This window comes from Lycorma delicatula, chromosome 4 (assembly GCF_047948215.1).
Source record: "Lycorma delicatula isolate Av1 chromosome 4, ASM4794821v1, whole genome shotgun sequence".
Taxonomy (NCBI): domain Eukaryota; kingdom Metazoa; phylum Arthropoda; class Insecta; order Hemiptera; family Fulgoridae; genus Lycorma; species Lycorma delicatula.
Genome location: NC_134458.1, coordinates 71,015,754 through 71,039,941, shown reverse-complemented (window position 1 = coordinate 71,039,941; position 24,188 = coordinate 71,015,754). Strand labels below are relative to the sequence as shown.

The 24,188-nt window shown below is 30.4% G+C and overlaps 1 protein-coding gene and 1 long non-coding RNA gene across 3 annotated transcripts in view; one reads left to right on the top strand and one right to left on the bottom strand.

The window, feature by feature from the left end:
• Positions 1–13,843, bottom strand: part of LOC142323541 (uncharacterized) — a 559,373-nt gene extending 545,530 nt beyond the window's left edge. For both annotated transcript variants that reach the window (XR_012756120.1, XR_012756121.1), the window contains exons 1-2: positions 13,713–13,843; positions 13,176–13,287 (exon numbers count right to left, since the gene is read on the bottom strand). This is a non-coding gene — a long non-coding RNA (uncharacterized LOC142323541). The remainder of the gene's footprint in view (positions 1–13,175; positions 13,288–13,712) is intronic.
• Positions 1–22,912, top strand: part of LOC142323540 (uncharacterized) — a 570,462-nt gene extending 547,550 nt beyond the window's left edge. The window contains exons 13-16 of the mRNA XM_075363315.1: positions 1,142–3,467; positions 17,414–17,521; positions 19,258–19,311; positions 21,858–22,912. Of these exons, the coding sequence (XP_075219430.1) occupies positions 1,142–3,467; positions 17,414–17,521; positions 19,258–19,311; positions 21,858–22,403 (3,034 nt within the window). The 3' untranslated portion in view covers positions 22,404–22,912. The remainder of the gene's footprint in view (positions 1–1,141; positions 3,468–17,413; positions 17,522–19,257; positions 19,312–21,857) is intronic.
• Positions 22,913–24,188: the final 1,276 nt, after the last annotated feature.

Here is a 24,188-nt window from a genome sequence, read left to right as displayed (position 1 = left end):
GAACTTCTGATATATACGCTATTCTCTAACTCCGCAAGTTTTTGCCTTTCGTTAAGAATCTTTAACTGTTTAACGAAAGGTAATCCCGAGTATTCCGGCGATAAATCTTCTATCGATTCGTAGAATTTAGATTTCTGAAAGCTTAACGAATCGGATTTCGATGATACATTTTTTGTCGACGTAACTTGTTTTTCGACCGACCGAGAAATACTTTCTTTTCTCGAAACGGTTTCTTTATCGATTTTAATAGTTTCTGTCGTAGAACTACTAACGCTGTCTTTTGATAAGAATGGAATTAACTCTACAGATAAGTTGGTCGGCCTGTAGCTCGGAGGAACTTCATCCAAGGTTTGCAAAGTTTCACGTTAAACCAACGGCCGTGCCCCCCGACACAGCCCCACCCGATATTTGTTTATAAACATTTTAAAAAATCTTATGATTTTCTGACGGGCAGCATATTCGATCATGTAAGCGTGTTCTTTTTACTGCTAAATATTAACTAACAATCCTTTCTTTTATTAATAAAATTAATAAATAAATATAAATACATCTATAAAATATAAATAAAAATAATTTACGCTTAGAAATTAAATTAAATAATTTGTAAATTAATTGACAACAGACTGCTACCGGCGGGAGAGAGCCATGGACAGTTGTGTGCTGCCGCCCGGCGCACCAGCATTTGTCCGCTCTGCGCCACAATGTTATTGCTAATTATTAACTAATAATCCCTTTCTGTTATTTACACGACTGCCCAAAAAGAAGTGTAATGAATTTAGGGTATATGTATGTATGTAAGTTTGTTCGTTTGTTCCACCGTAGCAGCTCAACGGCTGAACCGATTCAGATATATAACCCCGTGTTGGAATCCTTACGTTACCGGGAGTGTCATCGGCTATATATACGTTTAAACAGATTTAATAAATTTGAAAAAAATATATAAACCGTCACCCTCACGCTCTTCGATTATCCTATATTATAAACAGCATTATTTGTCAGCAATGTTTTTTTCGGCAGTCGTGTTTTTTTCATTTTCAATATTTATCTCTTGTTTTTGTTTAATATTTCAATGATACCTTCTTAACTACTACGTAAAGATTAATTCATTATATTTTCATTTAACTTATATCTTTTGTTGCAGATCAAAGGACGAATGTTTAGAATTGCAACCGTTGACGAACACTCAGTCAGAAGGAAACGGTAAAGGTGTACTCAGTAGAATGCCACATGTCTGGAGCGATGAGACATCTCAAGAAGAAGAACCCGCTCACGAAGTTATCGGTGCCGGTTTACCTTTGCTACAACGGTTAAAATTATTAAAAGAAAAACAAGATGCCGAAGAAGCTAAAAACACTGAACAAAAAGCTGCCGCTTCGATAGCTACCGTTGCGACCGTTACGACTACGACTTCTGACCGTCAGCAGAAATCCCTATCGGTATCATCGACGAACGTAACGGAAGAAGAAAAAAAAGAACCGGAACCTATGCACGCCGGATTGCCGTTGCTTCAACGGCTATTGTTTTTGAAGCAAAAGGAAGACAAAGAAAAACTGACCGTGCAAAATACAGCGGCCGGAACGGCTCAGGTACTGGCTACTACGGTACGGACCCAAATGAAATCGTCTCCGTTTCCAAAACCCAGAAAAAAATCTAAAGAAATTTCAAAAGATAATACCTCGGATCAAACGTCGGATGAAAGTAGCGTAGATAAAGCTCATGTATCACGAACAGACGGTACCGAGATGTCACATGATACGGGTGACATCGATAAAAAAAATAAATTAACCGAAACCGATAACAACGAAACGAATAAAACGGTAGCGGAAACAATTACAGCCGATGTTAGCGTGCCAAGCGAAGCGAGCACTAGTAACAGTAGCGATATCGATAGCAGTTGCAGCAGCAGTAAAGGAAAAGACCAAATTACATCGGTTAGACAACTATGGAAATTCCCAAAGAAAACCGTGGGACAAAGCGCCCCGCCGGACATCCAATCCAAATCGAAAACTGAAATAAAAACAGTGACAAAATTAAACGGAAGTAGCAGCGGATCGAGTAGTAAAGAAAATAAACCTCTTTCGTCGATTTTAAACAATAAAATAAAATTACAATCGACGGAAATTAGTAAAACTTCACCTTTAGACGTTTCAAAAACGAAAGAAGAAAATATAAAAGAAGACTGTACTCTAAAAAAGGATGAAATTTTAACGGATAAGAAAAACGAAACGAGTTCAAAACAAATGGAAATCGAACCGATTCAAATTGCTCAAGATAAAACTAATATAGGAAAATTCCATTCTGCATCAAAAGACAGCGTTAGTAGTTCTACAACAGAAACTATTAAAATCGATAAAGAAACCGTTTCAAGAAAAGAAAGTATTTCTCGGTCGGTCGAAAAACAAGTTACGTCGACAAAAAATGTATCATCGAAATCCGATTCGTTAAGCTTTCAGAAATCTAAATTCTACGAATCGATAGAAGATTTATCGCCGGAATACTCGGGATTACCTTTCGTTAAACAGTTAAAGATTCTTAACGAAAGGCAAAAACTTGCGGAGTTAGAGAATAGCGTATATATCAGAAGTTCTAGCTTGGATTCTGGAGGAGGTCCTCCTGATTCTGGGGAATTGAGTTTAATGTTAAATCCCGCAAATTTAACAAGAAGCCATTCTGAAGCAACCGCGATAGAAGTAGTCTTAAGAAATCAGCAATTAAGGGCGGTTAGAGAAAATGCTAAAATAAGAGACGATTTAACGAAGCAAACAAGTAACGATAGTACACCACCGTATCCGAATTTACCGTCACCCGAAAGCAATGAAACCGAGGAAAGACAAAATTTAAAAAGCATTTTGAAAAAATTATCTTCATCGTCCCTACTACAACAGAAAACTGAAATAAGTGATTCAAGAACTACTACCGCGACCAAATCGCAAACCGAAATGAGAAGACTGATGCGAGCGCAGACGTTCGAAGGTTATGCAGCACGCCACAGTAAATTCGCAAAAAGTGTTACATTTAATAGGGATACGTTACAATCTCCACCATCCGATTTACTTCAGCATAAAGATAGTCAATTATTTTTTTCAGAATCGAAACAATTAGAAAGCTTACAGAAGAGAGATACGGACGCAAAAAAAGACGAACTAGATATTAAAGAAAAAATAGGATCTGAAAACCGTTTATTCAGCTCTAAATCTGATTCCAGTTTAGGATCGAGTATGCCAGTTCTGTATGATAAAAGTTATGTATCGCCGCTGAACACAGTAGATACTAGACAAAAATTAAAAGATGAAGAGATATCTAAAACATGCATACAAAGGGATTTACCGATAATTGAAAATCCTATACTGAAACAAAAAAATTTTTTAAACTCTGGCTCAATGTTACTACCGACTCATATCAGTCAAGAAGAAGAATATTTCGGTGAAATTCTTGGAGGAATAAAACAAGTTATACAAGGACATTTGGTAAGACGAACTTTTTTTACCTTAACTTATTAATGTATTGACATATATATATATATATATATGTACATATATACATAAAGTAAAACTTATTATAGAGACCTAGGTGACATGAGTGAAGAATAAGCAAAGAATTGCATTTCTTTCATACAAATGAACACAAATTATGCTTCAATAGGAAGCATAATAAAAAAAAATACTTACACCTTTTGTTTTAAAATGTAATCAAATTTAAAAAATTTAAGCCGCATAAATTTCCTAGATACTTTGATATTAATATTTAAAGATAACTAAATTAAATTTCAGATAAATTTGAGCATTCTTTTTTCACGAGTCAATTCAATGGAGGAGAAAATCTGTTGAGACGGTTTTTTTAGGCCATGACTGCTTTCTAGAAATGTTAATTCCAAAATATTTCAATTTCTCGACCTTTCCAAGCTCATATGCAGATTTCTCAAAACGTGGATGCGTAGATTTTAATTCGTGATGCGGACAAAAGAAGAAAAATTGAAATAAAGGAAGGAAATTAAATTTTTAATCTTAACCTAAAACGTTTTTTGGGATGAATCCGGTGGATTATCTAATTAAACCGATGACGGTTTGATCGATCAAGTCGTCATTCGATTGAACATCAAAAGATCGATGTTTGATTGTGCGCTCTAAATAGGATTAGCCGCCGAGCTTCTCTGGAACTGCGAGGTCATAGGGAAATCGGCTATTATTTGTCTTTGCACGAAAGCTGTACTGTCACATTGCATGCGAATTCCAGGTCATCGTCTTTTTAATCGTCATAGTTACTATAGGTATTATATTCTATTTAATGAGATTAAGCGGGATAACTTTATCCGATAGACACAGCAGCAGCAGCAGTAGGCTTATCGGACAACCACTTAAAGAAACAAATTCCACAGACCTTAAGCGGGTCGTATCCTACCGCATCGCCTCTAGGATGCACAGGCTGCAAAAGCCTACCCGTCATTTGAATCGACTCGAAAGAGATTCTAACCTAACCCGTAGAACCTAATACATAACTTCGGAAGAAGGGATCAAGGACCCCTCAAATCGGTGGGCGCCTTAACCCGTAATCTCTGGTGATCACACAGTTTTACCCGGTACAGGAACACTATATTTCTAATCGATAACTTTGTATTTTCAGCTTAAATAAACAGTACAAAAAATTTATTTTCTTCCAAAAATTAAAAATCCAATTTTAGAACAGGCCCAGGTTTCCTTAAGGCAAAATCCTTATTCATCTTCACAATTTTGTGGGTGGTGAAATGTCCGTCCGAATTATAAATCGTTCGGCGTGATCAACACTTGACGGTAATGAATGGGTCAAATTTATTTTGTTATATTCAGGATAAGTTAGAATACGGGAAGGTTTATCATTAGAAAGTAACCAGTCTGCCACTTATTCCAATAATAAACCTAATTAGAATCTTTTGTAGATTTCTTTACATGTATATATATTACATTTCGGTTATAGACTCAAAGCGAAACAAAGTACGGCTAAAAACAGGACCTTTAATATGCATCCAGCGTTTTAAGAACTTTCGCCATTGACCTCAATCATGCTACTGCAAAAGCACCCCAACTAAAAAACTGAAAATATACATCTATTTATTATTTCTTTTACTTTCGTCTTATACGTACTTTCATTTATTCACACTTGTTAGAAATTGAAAAAACGACAATTCGTTCAAACGAATAGTATCAATAAAAATAAAATTCCTGCTACAGTCATGTAACGTAATGACCGTTAATTGCTTAGCTGTAAAATATTACAACTAATCTAACGAGTTCTATCAGAAATCCCAAAAAATTTTCAAAAAGGAAATGACCTAATTAACAGTTCTGTGTTAGTTCCAGTAGTTTTTATAGCACTATAGGTTAAAGGTGAAAAAAGATCATTAGATAAAAAAAGATATTTTTTCACTATTTATTTAAAAAATTAAAGTATATCTGATAAACTAGGATTAAAATTTTAAAAAAAAGAATTAAATTAAGACTGATTTTAAATCCGGTAAATAGTTCTACGTACGAACAAACATACAGTTACACTTAAGACAGAGTTTATTCGTCCAATATTTAGCTCTTATGATGAAGTTGGAGCAAAAGATTATTAGATTTTTAAGGTAGTTTAGTAAATTGCCAATACAATATTTATTGCTTTTTATATTGAAAGTAAGATAACATTCTAGCGTCAACTTCAATTTTTTTTTAAATAAATATTGTAGGGGAACTTAGTTTTTATTTCAGTCTTTCTGAACGTACTCAGTTCTAGTAGGTTGTAATTTTTCTCCTATTTTTTTAAAAATAAAATTACTTCTATTTTTTATGATGTAGCTGAATTTTCACACGATAATAAAAGCTATATTATTATTGATTTTACTTTTTCAATACTGATATATTATTTACGTCTCAATTTTTAATTTTACAAAATTAAATAAAATAATAATATTAAAGTTACGCGAACTTTTGATGAGAAATTTTACGATCGTTGAATAAGTTAAGAAATGAGTGCAGTTCAGTTAAGTAACTTTCCAAATAAACGCGTATAAGTACCATTCCGTACAATAATTGTAATTAAATTATAAAACTCGATTCATATTTAAACTAAACAGCGCCATATAACTTGGAGGGACTACTTTTTTTAACGCGAATTAGGAGATTACATTTTTATTAAAATATACGAGTATAAAATTATGCCTGACATTTATATTAGTTTATTTTTATAACTTAAACACTTTCTCTTACTCGGTCTGTTAAAACGGATATAACAGTTTTTCAAAATGATAAAAATAACCATTCTTGACCGAAATATTGAAAAACATCCGACAACCAGATGCTGTCCAAAATACTCTAGTTTGGCGAGTACAATGAAAAAAAATCCGAGTACTGACACCACAATTTTAGGACTTTCCAGTCACGCGGCTATTAATAAATAAAATAAATAATATAATAAATATGTATAATTAATATATCAATAACATATTGAAAAAATCACACATAATTACAAGATAATGATATTGGCTTGAAGTTAAAACCGCAAATATCAATCCGGTATTACTTAAAAAAAAGCTTTTTCAACAACTTTAAATATTAAAATCATCTTCAGCACCCTTGAAAGTGTATAAATTGATACCTCACACGACCATATTTGTTACTTTTTGCGCGAAACCCAAAGTGGGAGTCAAATTCAATTTTATAAAAAAATTTGTTTTAAAGCCGTCTTGATTAAAAAGGGGGAAACAGAAAATTGTTAAAAAATTCGTGATTTTTGTTTTTAAAGCAGTCTTGATTACAATAAAAAAAGGGAAAGAAGAAAAATGTTAAAAAATGCAGAACTTTTGGTCGGGTTCGGCTACTTGAGGGGGAGAGGTTTGGGGCCCCCAATTTGGTAAAAATTAATTTATATGCGTAATTAGACGACAACAGAAGAAACCGCAATGAAAAACAACCATCACAGCGATCACAACAAAGCTTCAAAGTTTAGAACATTTTTTTGGAGTGGGAGTGCGATTTTGTAAAAGTTTTTTAGCAGCTATTGCTGTCTTTTAATTGTTAACGAATACGCATAAGACAAATATGATCTTAATTAGGTGACATCTCGAGATACTGAGGGTAACCTTGTTGTACAGCCTCATCCCCTTGACCTTTTAAGTTGAAAATTGAATGGCACCAATGCCCCATGTATAGAATTAATCTGACTGAGTTTGGTCAAAATATAGTACATATATATATATATATATATATATATATATATATATAGCAGAGCTATAACTGTGCTATAGCGCTATATATATTGAAAAGTAATATTAGTTATTAGACTGCGTGTAGAACATGCTAGTAAAATATTTGTTGTGCATTTCTTGTAAGCAAAAATCCACGTTAATTAAAAAATAGTCAAAAAGGGATACTTCAAATTCAAATATTTTGAAAAAATGTCATAAAATAACAGAAAAATATCGGGTAATATAATACCACCCTCGATTTTTCCGTTACTGAGAGGCGAGTTATGCAGCTTCAGAGTCATCGGCAAAGATAAAGCACGTCTAGTATTTATTTCATAGTAGTAGTTATGAAAAAACCGATTAGAATATTCCAGACACTTCATTATTTTTAATCAAAGGGGCTCTTTAAGAGGAAAGGGATCCAAACCTCTTTAACACTACGGAATTTATAAACACTGAATTTTACTACGGAATTTTACATAAACGTTGTCAGCAAAATTACTTCAGAAAAACCGGAAGTTATCCAGAATTTTTTAAATTTGTTCGGGTGATTTACAAAAAAAACCTAACGGATGAACAAATATTTTTATACTATTATAGTTGCTAACATCATGTCGTAATTTCTGAATGAAGTTTTGGCCTGTATAAGAAGGCTTACATGCAAATACATAGTTATATATTTGGTCCTACGGTAGAGGTTCTATCGACTTCCATAAACCTTCCATTTCTTTTAATATATATATTATAATAACAATAATATAATATTATTCCAAAAATTGATTATTTTATAAATAAACATTGATTTTAGGTCTTTCTCCTACATGTTTCAGATTTCCATATAGCTTTGTAGTTTTAATTCGTGCACTGGTTGTAATTTTTATTGGTAACTACACGCCTGTGTTCCATGACAGTATCCTAATCGGTTTTTCAAGCGTGTGGAAAAATATTAAGCCTGAGCGGGATTCGAAACTAAAACCTTCCGGATAAAAGACATAGATACTACCATTCCGCCACGGAGTCTTATGACATAGTTACTATAGGCTTAAAAAATAATATAAAATTACGTTTTTCAATAAGTCCTTAACATCCAGATATATGTCACTCAAAAGAAACAATTTAACTCAAATACTTTTAAATTAAAATCAAATTTGAAATCAGCACTGAACATTACGTACAAAAAAAATTCGGTTTATTTATTGTTTTGTTAGTTTTTCTGCATTTATCTTTATTGATTATTCCTAACTCACATAAATTACAGCTGTATCCACTTCATTTCAATATTTTAAATTTAACAGTTACAAAAACGTTTTAAAAAGATTACAAATAACGAAGAGATGTTTTCATTTTTACGAACGTTTTTTTTATCTTTAAATATTATTCACGGAATGCAAAGGTAACTTTATTCACCGGCGATTCAATTTCTGTTCCGAGTTAACGGCGGTAATTTTAAGTACCATATTATACTATTATCGTACGCTAAAATAAAGCCTAACTTTCTCATCTGATAAATCGATATAACAAAGAAAAAATTTCCTCAATCCGCAGATAGAAAATATTACAGTTACCGTGTACCGAAGCCCAATTTATCGTGCTACCACAGTATTAGGTATTACTTGACTGAATTTCTAGGTCTTGACAATTTTATTTTAAAATAAAACTATCCCTCTTGGTAGACAGATAATTAACAAATGAACAATTTCTAAATTAAACGGTTAATAATTTTAAAAATTAGGCATCTTTTAATCACATACAGTATAAAATCGCTTCTATTATGCCCGATTCTAATCTAATGTATTATTTAAATAGCACACTATTAAGACATACGTTTTACTGATGGAACCCTCAAAAAGGACAGATTCCAGACCCTAGCCTGTTCTTAATTCAGCGCTGAATAACTTAGCACTAGCTTTATCGACTGAAATGCAACTTATAAACAGAAAATTTTAGTTAAAAAATTCAGTTAATATTGAAGTTCATAAAACCAACGGTAACCCGAGTGCTGTTTCTTTTCTTTTATTTCTTTTTTTTAATGCGTAAACTTTAGATTTACACCCGAATGATGTCCGTATTTCATAAACTGAAAAAGGATATCTATTTTTGATCCAAAAAATGGATATTAAAATTTTTTAAAAAATAATTTACTACAAATAAAAATATAATAACGATACAAATTCTATGGGAAAAAAGGTATATGATATTCAAGCATGATATCGCTCAATCCTTAAGATTTCGATTAAAAACAACAAAAATATTCTTGTTAACTGAAAAGAGAAGAATATATTTTATTTAAAAAGGTAAATTCTGAGAAAATTCGGTCCGTTTCTCATCTGGATCGAAACAATAATTAAATAACATTCTAAATTCAACTTCACCGCTATTGAATAACCTTATATAAATTATCGGTTCTTACGTATTAACGCCACCGTAGCTACAGCTTTATTTAAAAACAAAGTAGTCAATCGGATTTCAGTGGAAAATGGGCCGATATACAGTTTAACATAGATTCAAAACAGTTTTTTTTATTAATTTTAATAAGCGGTTATGGTTATTTATATTTATTTATTTTATAAATATAATTTAACCAAGCTTAACCTACGCTCGCTTCACTCGCTAATCTTGACTAATTAACAGGAGTGTTTTGATTATTTAAATAATAAATAATTGCAATAATTACTGAATTTATTAAATAAATACTCAAAAAATTACGGTGTAATTAGTCAAGATTAGCGAGCAAAGCGAGCGTAGGTTAAGTTTGGTTAAATTATATTTATAAAATAAATAAATATAAATAACCAATTATTAAAATTAATAAAGAGACTGTTTATTTTCCACCGAAATCCGATTGACTACTTTGTTTTTAAATAAAGCTGCGGTGGCGTTAATACGTAGGTACCAAATTATAGTATTTACGATAGGACGGTCGGAAAACGATCATGCATTCAAATTTTATAGCGTATTGACTTTTTCGACATACTTTATGCAGACCGAATCCAGCAATATGCATCGTATCGTATGATACATTATTTAAAAACGAAATGTAGACATTGGACAAAATATATTTGGGGTAGTATACATTATTCGGGCGCCACTTCGTAATTTTTCTAATTGAAATTACGGAACAAATTTACGGACGCGTTTGTATTTAAAAACCACGGATTGTTGCACGCTGTAGCTGGATTCTAGGATAGAAATATTTGACTTTATTTTCCGAAGCGAGCAAATTGAACGAAAACCTAAATAAAATAACTAAAAATGAAGTTACTCGACCCGGGACGATTATAAATTAAACTGAACTACAACTATAGTTACTACTTAATACCGTATATAAACATTTAGCTGACGGAAATAATGCAGAAGAGCTTATTCTGATTATAATTACGCTAAAGAGAGTGTAATTAAAAATCACTAAAAATCTTATTACGTACTTGACCCACTGAAAATCATATTTCCGTGAACTATCATTCGTTTGGGATATTATATTTTTTTATCTTTTGAAAGATAAGTATTAAGCCGTTATAAAACCGCATACAATATAGTTTATAAACTAATTCAAATGAGCCGAAATACACTGCCTAAATAACTGCATTACGATGTAACAACCGAAGTGATTTTATCAATTCGATGCATCCCTTACGATCTGGAGAGTAATATTTTGAAAACTGAAGAAAGTGAAGTAAGGATAAAATACCAGCGGCCGAAGCTTTATTTATTTAATAAAACGGTTTCCGTACGTAAATCAAGTTAAACAACTGTTGGGGACAGTTCATCGGGTTATAATGTGCACATATAAGCGGTTAATGTAATTGAAAAATTACATTAGCAGCAATAATTTAAAATTTAATAAAACAATTTTAAAATTCCACTCTTAAATTAAACACGCTAAAAGGTAAAAAGTAACTTTAGAACGGTATCTGAAAAGGATCTGACAACAAGCTTTATGGTGATACGTAAGATTGTGTGAAAGTCATAGCTTCAAATTAAAAATTTGATGTTTCTGCCAATTTTTTCATATGTACCAACCGTTTTCGAGATATTTGCAATTCTCTTCCAAAATTCGGATCCGGTTAAAAAGTACTAAATTTTCTCAAAACTTCCGTCGCTATTGTACAGAATTTCTAGTAGCAACTGGATACCTTAATATATATCTTGCTTGTTTATAAAACTAATAGCGTGCTATCATTTAGTTCCAGTCGGTTGTTATAGTAGGTAGATCCCTACGTTTTGGTAAAATTATGTATTTCAAATGTATGCGATTATCCAAACTTACCGAAACAGGCTAGGTTAACTTTCACTAAGAAAATAAGCATGTAAACAAAGTTTCATAAGTTCAAGGGGCATTTCTTTCACTTAACAACTTAGGGGCATTTTACCGACTAGAAAATTTTGCTAAAATGTGAATCAGGAGGAAACCTGTGTGCAAAATTTTAGAGCGAATGGATAATCGGAAGTGCTTCAAAATTCGACTGAAATGTTCCGTTCCATGAATCTCACATAGTCCAACAGCGAGTAAATATAAGAGTGGTAATAATATTTTTAAAAAACACAATTTTGACGTACTATGTAGGTTTTGACGTAGTAATAACTACTACACGCGTGCGCGCGCGCACACACACACACACAACATGATCAGAAACCTTTTGAAGTAAAAAGATTTGAATTTCAAAAATCTTCACTTTTGGTTTATAATCAGAAATATCTCAATTTTTTCCAGAGTTAATTTCATTAGGGTCAAACGTAGTATATGGAATATGTTTTTAAATTAAATTTTATAATCAATTTTAATTTTTTTAAGTAACTTTATAAGAATTTGGAATATGCTCTTCTTTCGAGTGGACATAAAAGACGTCTTAGTTAGGAAATGGCGTTAATATATAATTATTGGTTTACGGTATTCTACCCGATTATTTCTTTTTTTCATGTTGCTTTACTTGTAAAATTATTAATGTTTTAATACAGACTTAACCGCATATTTTCAATTTTGTTTTTTTTTCGTAGCTCTTCGCTCGTTTTGTTTGCTCTGATAAAATTTCTATATTTTTTTTAATTTTGAATAATTACCAGCTGCCCCCTCGAAATAAAACATGGATTTGTGATAATAAGAATTCACATTAGAAAAAAGTAAGAACAAAAAATTAAACACCCTTCCCTTTGGAAATACAGAAAAGCAAATTCTGTCGTACAATATTGCAGACAGGTAAAGAATCCGGAAAATAATATTTTACAGCAGCTGTAGAGAAAGAATATTTTATACATATATTGTGCAGCATGTAAGATTTCATGACAATCTCAAGAGCAGTTTTGGTACTGTCCTGTGCAAGATGACCGACACATACCGATTCCATATTTTACCAGTTTCATTCAATATTGTAATATAGCTATCCGTTATTGCATGCCTATGTTCCTTGAAGTTAAACGCATAAATATTCGTTATATTTTATTCACGGAACGAACGAACCGACACAGAAGTTATAATCTACCTGATTAACCTTCATTCAAATAATCGTTGAAGATAATATTAAAAGAAATAAGAATAATTAATAAAAACGTAGTTATTTTCATAATTTTTACAAACGGTGTATAATGCAGAGAACCCTTGTCATTTTTTAAACATTGTTATATTGTTTTTTTTTCAAAGATTTACCTTTTTTAACCTGCCTAAATGACAACGGAGCAAAATTAATTATATGGTGTAGTACAGTCAGAGTAGTGTATTAAAGATACGAATACCAAACTTACCTAAAAACTATACTTATGTTTTTTTTTAATATAAAACATTAGCTGCCTCAATCATATAAATTTTCCGTTTACGTGTTAAATATTAGCTATTGTTATAAGTAAACTATTTTCGCAGATAATTTACACAATTTGCTTGTGGCAGCCTCTGGTTGAAACATAAGATTTAAACGTACTTCACGACCAAATCTGTAACCTTGAGAAAAAAGTACGGAAACAGGTAATTATATACAATTGTTCTCACCTCTGATTTTGATGAAATTTGGGATGTACCTCATTTAGGACCCGAGTTATTCGTTGCGACTGAAATTACTCATCGGAAACGCCTTTCACCAGAGCTAAGGCCCTCGTTTCCCCTGCGATCAAGAAAATGTACAAAAATATTAATGACACAATTGTTAAATATTTTCAAAAATCATCTACTTTCATTTAAACCGTGCTTGTATCATGGTTTAAACGATCGCAATAAAACGAGATAAAAAATTTTGTATAGAATAATTTTTTATGACTATTTAATACGGGTAAGAAAAAAATTTATTCGCATAAGAATGTTTAGTTACTTAATCAATATTATAAAATAATACCAGATATTTAAGGATTAATCGATTACAAGCTGGAATGAAATTTAATACATAATAGTTATTTATTGTTATCCTAAAACGTAGTCGGTTTTTTAAATTAGTTTATAATTATTTTAATTTTTACTCTTTTAAAAAGAATAAAAGTTAATAAATTACTTCAACTACTAAGTAGATTGAAATTAGTTATAGGTTATGCTTACTTAATGATGATGCCACGGTTATACCAACTCGCAGACAATAAATACAGCGACTAACTCGGGAAAACAATTTATTACTGGACGGTATCCGTAACGTCATATCACTGCTGCAGGACTGCGTGCGCACTTGTACTTTGAACGGAATGAAATATGTAACTTGACAGACAGTACGACATCTAGAGGTAGTTCTGTCGCGTAACGTTATTTATTCGTTATTATGTGTACACATGTACAAAGCTGAATCTGTTGTAATTCTGTAGACTATGAAATGACTATATCAGTTTTGTTGTTATATGCAGCGTCATTGTTCATGGATTCTACTGCATTGTAATTGCCAACTTGTTTTCCTCCACACGTGCTAATTTTTATTACATTTTCTCCGTCAGGATTTACAAAAAAACATTTATTAACAAAATTTTAAACCATGAATATGTTACAATGTCTACTTTAAAATTTGTTTTAAACATGTAACGCACTACTTACGTTAAATCAAGATCTTTTATTACGTAGCCTGACTCACAATGCAGTATAATAAAAAAACTAAAAAAAGACGTGTGAGAGAATCAATGATAAACCCTGTTTGATTCGTTTAAATCTTACTAAATTTAATACTTAAATTAGTTCGAACCTATACATAATTACATTGCAGATGTCAGTTTTATTTTAAGTTTTTATTAAACCCAAAAAAATTGCATTTATCTATGCAAACGTGCAACTCATGATAAAATCTTAAAAATGTTTACATCACTTTTGCAGATTTTATAGAAAGCCTAGGTGACACTAAAGAGGTTTTAAAAATCGTCACATTTAATTAAAAAAGTTTCATATACACCAAACACTAGGCTGTGTGATAATAGAAAATTTGTTGTAAAAAAGCTAAAATCGTTTATATTGAGAAATATCTTTACTGTGTTGAAAAGTTCCTTTCCCTCACTAAACATAAGTAAGCTAGGTGATAAGAACATTAGTTTTCACTTTAAGTTTTGGTTCATATTATACTGAGTAGGTTGTCACCAGGGGGAAAAAGATTATTTGGACAAATTTACATGATAGCATTCAATTTCTTTTCCCTTGCAAATTACCTACTAATCGTTAGTTCATTTAGACATCCGTGTTATTTTCCCATAATACCATTAACTGTAATACAAAGCTTAAGAAGCATGAGTAATTCATCCTTGGCCAAAATTTATAAGAAAGTTACCAGTTTCTTTCCAAATGATAAACAAATATAACCGACTAGTAGTGACTGGTTTTTCCTGCCTAAAAAATATGCCTATCAGTGCAATCTTCTTTTGGCACCACTCTTACCATGTACATTGCTAGCTAAATCTTAACCTTGTCAAATGCCACTCAAAATGACTGTCTGGTCTCATCGTTTCCTCAGATCAAGTAACTGTGCTTTCCTTCTACTTTCAGGCAGTTTTATATTTTTAATTTTACTCAGAATTATAAAATCCCTTCATTTTCTCATATCTCCAAAATTATTCAGTTTCTTGCTTTAACCACATCTAATACCTTTTTATTCTTCTGCGTCTTTCAAGAACACTTTCACTCATTAACTGTGTATTAGCCTCCATAATAAAAGAACAGTACTATTAACAAATCTTAATATCTTTATCGTTACTATTTTAATGGTTACAATGTTCTAAATTCAAATCATTTATTACTTGTTTCATGTAATCTGAAACTATAGGGATAGATTATATCCTTGAAACTCCTGTCTACACTGGACCCCCCCCCCCCAAGAAAGAGACATGCCTTTCTCAGAATTCTAATCACAGCTATCTGATTTTAATTGCTCTACTTTGTCCAGTATTATATTACAACTTCAGCGATGAATATGAAATGGATTCAGTGATGGGACCTCCTCTCACACGCAATTAAATTTGTGTAATGACATGTTTTTGTTTTGAAAACACAATAAATTGAGACAAATATGTTATATGTTAGTAATAATACAACATTTTTTTCTTCCAAATAACATAATAGCATTAGGTACTTAATCAGTTTTATTTTCTTTCCTGTATGCTTAATAGCTCTTGCTCTCTTAGATCAATCTAAATTTTTGACAAAAAATTCTGCAGTACTGTCATTAAGTTACACAAAGAAAATAAAATCAAACCAAAGTAGCTTACTTTCATTCTATTCAAATTAGGTAAACTTTATCCTATGAAAACATTATTTATTTAATTACACAACAGATAGTTCAGTCATAATAAAATACAGTATATAAACAAATTACAGCAATAAAAGGATATAAACAGTAATTATAATAGTAAACGAACAAAAAATAAAATGACATTTGACTATGAAATGTTGTAAGGTACAAACAAATTAAGAATAAAAATTAGTGATTTGTTCATAGCATTAAAATAATTATTACAAAAATAAAACAATATAAATATATTACAATATAAGTATACTGTAAGTATTTGGATAGTGTTGGCTATCTGATATATCCTCTTAAGATCCCAAACAATTTGAATGAGGTCTTATTGTCTCCTTGGTGCTTTAAAGATAGCCAACAGATTTTATAGAAGATTGCACAGTGAAACAAATTTTATATTTGTTTCACTGTCTACTTGCATCAATAAGATGATTTATAAAAGTGGATTCATTAATAGAATGTATCGCTTTTAAATGTTAATTTTAGAAGTTATTAATTTTTACATTATATATTTAATTGAAAGAATAATTCCAACTGTCATAGGAAAGTTTTTATTTAGTTGTGGAATTTTTTGAATTCTTCGCCTTGCATTTTTCAATGGAATTATGTCCTTTCTGAAGTAAAGTAACTAGAGTGAAAATTGAGTGTCTTAATTCCAGAACTCATCTAATAATTTTTTGTAGATATTTTTAAATACTCCAGAAAATTGGCAATTGAGAAAATTTATTATTAGCTACTGAAGTTTTTTGTCCTTCTTTGCAGTGATTCTGATGCGATTACTTTTCATTGTGAATGAAATAGTTGACATTTCCAAAATATCTTATTTAAAGGTTCCTATTCTAGTTAAATTTTCATAAAATTTTGTGTTTTCATAACTTTACATCACTCATTCTCATAACCTTTAATTCATATTTTAGTCTTTGAAATTAATCAACTTCATTATATTTTATTTTAAGATGAATATTATAAACTTTTACCTTAATCTGAGCTATCTTTTGCCATAAATAAAGACTTCTTAGACAACCGCTGGAAGCAAAGAGTGTCATGCTGTTGTATGTAGCATTGGCTTGGATTAGGTTTTTAAGGATTTTTGTAGGTTCAAAGAATTTATGTAATTTAAACTGTGTTTGTTAATTTAGAATGACGCAATTTTATATTTCTGTATGTTTGAATATTTCAAGTTATTTAAATATGTGTGATGTTCTTTTATTTACACGTAAGACCATCACATTGTTATCAATATTTTGTGAATGTGTAACTTGCATCAAGAAGATGATTTATAAAAGTGGATTCATTAATAGAATGTATCGCTTTTAAATGTTCTTTTTATTATTGCAAAAATCTGCATTTTATTTTTCCTGTCTAGAAGTTATTAAATTTGGAACAGTCAAGCTTATAGGCCCCAGGTAAATCAAATTTGTTTCACTGTCTACGTGTGTTTTTTTTCAAAAAACAATATAAATGTATGATTGGTTCATTCTACATAGAGTTGTTTTATTATAACTTATGTCAGTATGTTTTTTTTAAATTTTTACAGGAGGAAATTCAATGCAAATTCAAAAATCAGTTTCATGACCTGGAAATGGAAGTGAAAAAAAGAGATGATATCATAATGCAATTGCAAAAAAGAATTCAGGAACTTGAGGTGATAAAAGTAAATTAATTTATACATCATGAATGCTCATACATTTTTTTAACCTATTTCTTAACTAATAATTTTTGTTCAGATTTTATAAATTCTAAAAAAAGTATGCTTTAAATGTTATTTAAACTTAATCTCCATTAAGTTAAAAAAAGCTTTCTTGGGAAAGGTGGATGTATACACTTTTGCTAAGAATGCAAAGACTCACGTTTAGTTTTACATTATATATTTACTTATTTACACATGCAGAAATGTTATTTTCTAGTAGTATATTGTATTTTTACATGAATAAATAGCAACATTTATTTGTTGACCCAGACCTCGACAGGCTGGATGTTTGAAAATGCATAATAAACCGTAGCTGAAAAAACTGCCTTAGCTCATCTCTATTTCTTTTAAATAATATTTACTCTGGGCCAAGGTTTGCGAGACTTTAAGGTGTAATGAATACTGAATACATGTTGAAGTACAGGCTCTGCTCACATTGATTTTATTCAACATATTAAATAAGTTCTGTGCAGTCTACACACACCTAATTCCTACTAAAAAAATATTTAATTTTTAGTTTATTCCTACCAGTAGTTAGTATCAAAGTACAATCTACATGAAGGATGACAAGTGATGTTATTGTATATATTGTATATTGTTATTGTATATATATATATATATATATATATATATATATATATATATATATATATATATATATATATATATATATATATATATATATATATATGTGTGTGTGTGTGTGTGTGTGTGTGTGTGTGTGTGTGTGTGTGTGTGTGTGTGTGTGTGTGTGTGTGTGTGTGTGTGTGTGTGTGTGTGTGTGTGTGTGTGTGTGTGTGTGTGTGTGTGTGTGTGTGTGTGTGTGTGTGAGCTATTTCTATTACTGCATAAGTGGAAAATATAATTATAGTGTATTTTTTGTCGGCACACATACACCCAATTGCACACGTCATAATATAGGTATTCCAGGATGTTCTTGCTATACATTACAGGTTATTTCCTTAATTAAAATAATGAGAAACTTTTATATTAGTGAAATACAGATGCTCTTTTTTCAAGTAAAAAATGGGTCCAAGACAGCATATCTAACAATTTCTAAGAAAATAGTTGTAAGACCCAAAAGATTGGAATGAAAAACATAATTTTTGGGTTCAGCATAAGCTTACTTTATTAAACTGTCTATAAAAAGATAAAGCTTTTTACCAAAATTTAAATCTGCAAGTGAATTTAATTTATGAAAATTGAACTACAAACATATAAAAGATTAAGAAATCTGACATTTATTTAAAACAAAGTAGACTAAAACATGACAGAAAAATATTGTATTTTAAAACAAAATAAAAATCTTTTTGATTTAGCAAAAAAACTTTAACATACGATACAGAAAAATGTCATGTGGAATAATAACATATCATCCAGAAAATTCAGGGATCAGATTCCTTAAATTTGGTATTTTTCATAGAGTAAAAAATGTTTGCTCGGTTTTACCATGCACAAGCTTTAAGCTAATGTTGTGAATAAATTACCATTAAAAAAAAAATAGATGGAAATATGAAATTTGCATATGATCTTCTCTACCTATTAATGATCATTGCTCCATTACCCTACAAAAAAATAATAATATTAATAATGAAAAAATAGCATGTTTTATAATAAATATATTTAACAAAATATATATATAGGGTATACATTAAAATAATGATTGTTTTGCTTTTGACTTTTGTTTCTAGCACACTAGTCAAGAGAATGGTAGCAGTTCTGATACATCAGATCAACCATTTCTGGTATGTATACAAACTAAAGTTATATCTGCTTAATATAATTAAATAACTTTCGTATTAATTATGGTTTTATGATTTTTTTTTTTTTACATCTGAAATAATTTGTAACTAGTGTAACTAACAATAATAAAGAAAGTGAAAGTTAATAATATTAACAATATGATATTTAAGAAAATTTACTTACATTTTTGTTAATTACTACTCTTACAATATTGTTGAACTTATTTACAATTTCTATGAGTGAACAAAGGAAAACACATTGATAACTATGAGAATAGATAAATTTTTCAGGTATGTGAATGCTGATTGTGACTTCATTGACAGACACTGATGAAATGATTTAGTGAGTGTTGTTTTCTGAATCTGGTACACACACCAGCCAGTAAAGACTCAGCACATAACCGTATCAAGCTATCATATAAGTAAACAACTTTATTATAGATCTAAAACAAATGCACTTACATTCAAGCTGTATATCATTTAATAATTGCTGGTGAGAAACCTGTGTCATGCTACTTTTCCAAAGACAGTTTAGGATTACTTAGACAATTCTTTATCAACCCATCGGGTTGGTCTAGTGGTAAACACATCTTCACAAATCAGCTGATTTCGAAGTTGAGAGTTCTAGCATTTGAGTCCAACTAAAGGTAATTACTTTTATACGGATTTGAATACTAGATCGTGGATATCAATGTTCTTTGGTGGATGGGTTTCAATTAACCACACATCTCAGGAATGGTCAACCTGAGGTTGTGCAAGATTACACTTCACTTACACTCACACATATCATCCTCATTCATCCTCTGAAGTAATACCTGATGGTGATTCCCAGAGGCTAAACAGGAAAAAATTTAAAAAAAGGAAGACAGTTCTTTATCAGCAAATATCAAGTTTAATAACAAAAACAGTAAATTCATTTCAAAATTACTTTTTGATTAAAGTATAGAAGTATAGAAAAAGAATAGAAGTAAAATTTTAATTAATTATTTTTTTTAGTTTACAGCATTCGTCAGTTATGATTTAATTTGACAAAGTACATAAACATACTTACATTTAAAAAATGCCTTTGCTTGAACCAGATATCTGTCCTGTCTGTTTAAATTCCACTTGAAAGCTGCACTGCTCACCTAAATTCAACTTTTTTTTAGGTTGTAAAACTCATCTACATTATATTAATCTAAAATATTATCTTCTTCATTAAATGGTTTTGACAGTTAACATAATAAAATGAATTATTTTGCCATATTGCTTTAACTCAAGACAAATATTTTGTTTTGACAACTAGAACTAAATAATTTTTTTTTTTTAATTTCTTAACTTGTTTAAATATCATATCCACTTATAATGTAAACACTGTGCAGAGTAAAAAAATATAAATTTACTCAATCCTTTCGCTTAGTAAATAAGCACCAATCCAGTTTTTACTTGCACAGTTACCTACTTTCCCTATGAAATAGTTTGATTAAATGGATTTTTTTTTGTACTTTTAAACTGTACCTGTACTGGTGTTTATAAAGATGTCAGTAACACAGTTCCATAACAGTCCTAAGTGGTATTTCCCTTGAAAGATAGGACTCTACAGTGAAGAAAGTAAACTTCTTTCTGATCGATGGTATTACTGATAACTTCTAAAATTGGAATTATCTTTGCTTGAAAAACTGTATTCTGAACTATACTAACCATTTTATGATTACCCCTTCTCTATTATCAAATCATTCTTTTGACTGCAAACGAAATCAGCATTTTAGAAATTTACTCATGTTCATCATTCAAAGAAACTGCCCAGACTGATCCTCACGTATTGGTAACTCAGTTCTGAACTGTCCACACAAGAAATTTTTTCACTCAAAATGGATGAAATCCTCTTCATCATAATTTTAGAGGTAATCACAAAAACATGTCCAATCCTCAATAGTTTTTGCTTTGATATCATCAGTTCAGATTAAACATTGAAGGATTGCTCAGTTACAGTCAGTACCTAATCAACAATTTAATGACATTCCAGTGCAAAAGTAATAATTAGTGCTGAAAATCTATCACCCTGCCTTCCACCACTTCTCACTTCCATAACCTCAGTTGCCTTGCCGAGTACCTTAACCTTTGTTTTACATTAGAATTCCAAATATTTTTACCATATTTTTGCTTTCATTAGTTCTAATATTACTTTTTGAGTTTTTCCATTTTCAGACTCATTTTTTTCTTTTTATACTCTATGAAGAGAAGACTCCTTTCTCGCTAACTCAATACTTTCCTATATCAATTAAGCAATGAATATGTGATCTGAACTGATTGTCCTTTTTGAATCCTCCTCAGTTCTCTTCAACAATCTCAAATTCAAAAGGTTTCATTTGATTAAGTATAATAATGAGAGTATTTTACATACTGTATTAAACAGCATTATTCTTTGATAGTTACCGCAGATCATTTTCTCCTCTTTCTTTGGTATATGTACAGTCACTGTCTTCCTCCGACCTTATTTCACAAATTAATCTTCTATCCTTTTAAATTTTCTTTTTTATAATCTCTGATTTTTTGTGTTTTATTTTTAGAGAGGAGACTCAGTAGACACAATCATCACTTCAAATAGACGTTCATGGGAAGATCACTCAGAGGAAGAAAGTCTTGAACTTATAGATCTTCCACGTTCTATGACTCCGACTCCAATGTGGGAATGCACAAAACTAAATATTGAATCTGATAGTTCTAGCTCATGCAGCTCAAGCGATTCTGAAAAATACTCCGTTTATAATAAAAATTGGGAAGTTGAAATGCTCGCTCAAGAATTGGACAGAAGAGAAGATAAATCTGACCCAAAAAGACATAGTTTTAGCACCAGGCTTACTGATCAAACAAAAAAATGTAAACTTATAGCGACCAAATCATTAGATGAATGGAATGATAGTTCTGAGACACCTGGGCGATTTTCATCTCTTTACAGGCGTAGTATGTCAATTGGTAATTTACATTCAACATTAATTCGTGGTTTAGGCAATTGGATCTGGGGAAATGCACCTCAGACTGCGACATCAAGTTCATCAGTATCATCAATTCCCACAATTTCACAGACTTGCCCTCCAGCATCACCAGATATCTGAGAACTGTCATGGTGGTTTGCCATTCAGTTAGGCCTAAAGAATTTCAAGTATTATTTATGTTTAAAATTATTCAGACATTAAGTACTTACTTATTTAAAAATCTAAAACATAGGATGAAGATATAGGTTAACATTAATATTTAAAAAAAATAAATAGTAAAAAAAAAATATTTTAAGAATTTTGTATGTAATTTTAAAACGAAACCAAAATGATTAGAGCATCGCACTGTGAAAATATAAATTTCTATCTTTTTTAAAAACCAGATTAGAATCCAGATAGATTGAAAAACAAAATAAAATAAAAATGATTTATATGAGTACATTGCGCACAATTGTAAATGATATAGAGTGCATGTTTTAATAATTTGACTGAAAACAAAAAATAAAAGATTCACTATCCAATGTGCCAAAAATAGTGCCATTTAATAATTATTAAAGTAGGAATTAAATGACACAGAAATGATTTTATATTGCCAATTAATTATTACTGAATAGTTTAATTCATTAGAAATGCTGCAATTGCATAATTTTCTTAGTGTCTTAAACATCGATTTATATTTTAAAAGCATAATAAAAATTTTATTTTACAGTGACTGTAGAAGTCAAATTGTAATGAGAAATGAACAATAAAAGACAATTTTTCATCAGCTTGCATCATTTATTTCCTAATTAAATGTATCATCAATTTTTCCATGGTTGTTTGTTTGGTTGTTCATGTCAAAAGAGCAGATATTATTGTTAAACTGAAACATAAACAAGGTTTTTTTTTAAATAAAATTTATTTTTTATTTGTTCACTTACTGTTTTTCCTTTTTTATAATCCCTCTATTGAGTATCTCAGCAGAGATCTCTGCTTCTCCATAACAGATTTTTTATGAAATTTGGTGAAAACACAATATAAACTTTAAAATTAATGAAATAAGTTTTCTATATTAGTCACTTAAGGGAAATGAATTATTCTGCTCCTACCTTCTGTACCTTCTGTACCTATCTTTAGATAAAGAAACTACTGTTATTATAAATTTTTAAATAATTTTAATTAAATGTGTTTTTCTCAAATGTTCAAATTTTAGCTGTTTATTAATTATACTTTCTTTACCAATTTTTATTTGTTCTTTTGTTCAAAAGTGAAGAATTTAAATTGTTTTTAATTGCAAAAGTACTGAATGGAGAAAGGAAAAATAGTAGGTGAAAATCTAAAAATTTCAGTAAGTAAAAAATAAAAGATTTTCAACATGTTCACTAAAAAAAATTCAAAACCTAATCAGTACCATAATAAATAAAATACACTGAATGTACAGTAATACAGATTAGAAGTTAGTATGAATGGAGTTCCTAAGGGTCACTCTCTGAAAAGGCTGCCATACAAATTTAACTATCTATTAATTAACAAATTTATTTATAGAAAAGAAAAATGACTACCAAGAAGGCTTCTGTTAAAATGGAAATATAGTGAAAAAGTTTATGAAAAATTCTAAAGACTTTCAAGTTTATGAGGTTTGAGTGTTATTGACCAAAATTACTTCATGCTTACATGCTTCAATTACTTTGTGAAGATAAGTTTGACAGAGGGGTGGAATTTTGTGAGGAATCTATTATTCATTGTGAAGCAGATCTTCATTTTTTCAGATCAGCAATGTGATCAGATGAAGTATGCTTTGAATGAATGGCCTTGTAAAAATCATTATAATTGTGTTTACTGGTCTGTTGAAAATTTATTTAAACATGATGCTTTAGGATGTGATCTTTTATTTGTGTTTGTGAACAACATTAAGGTTGTTGTTTT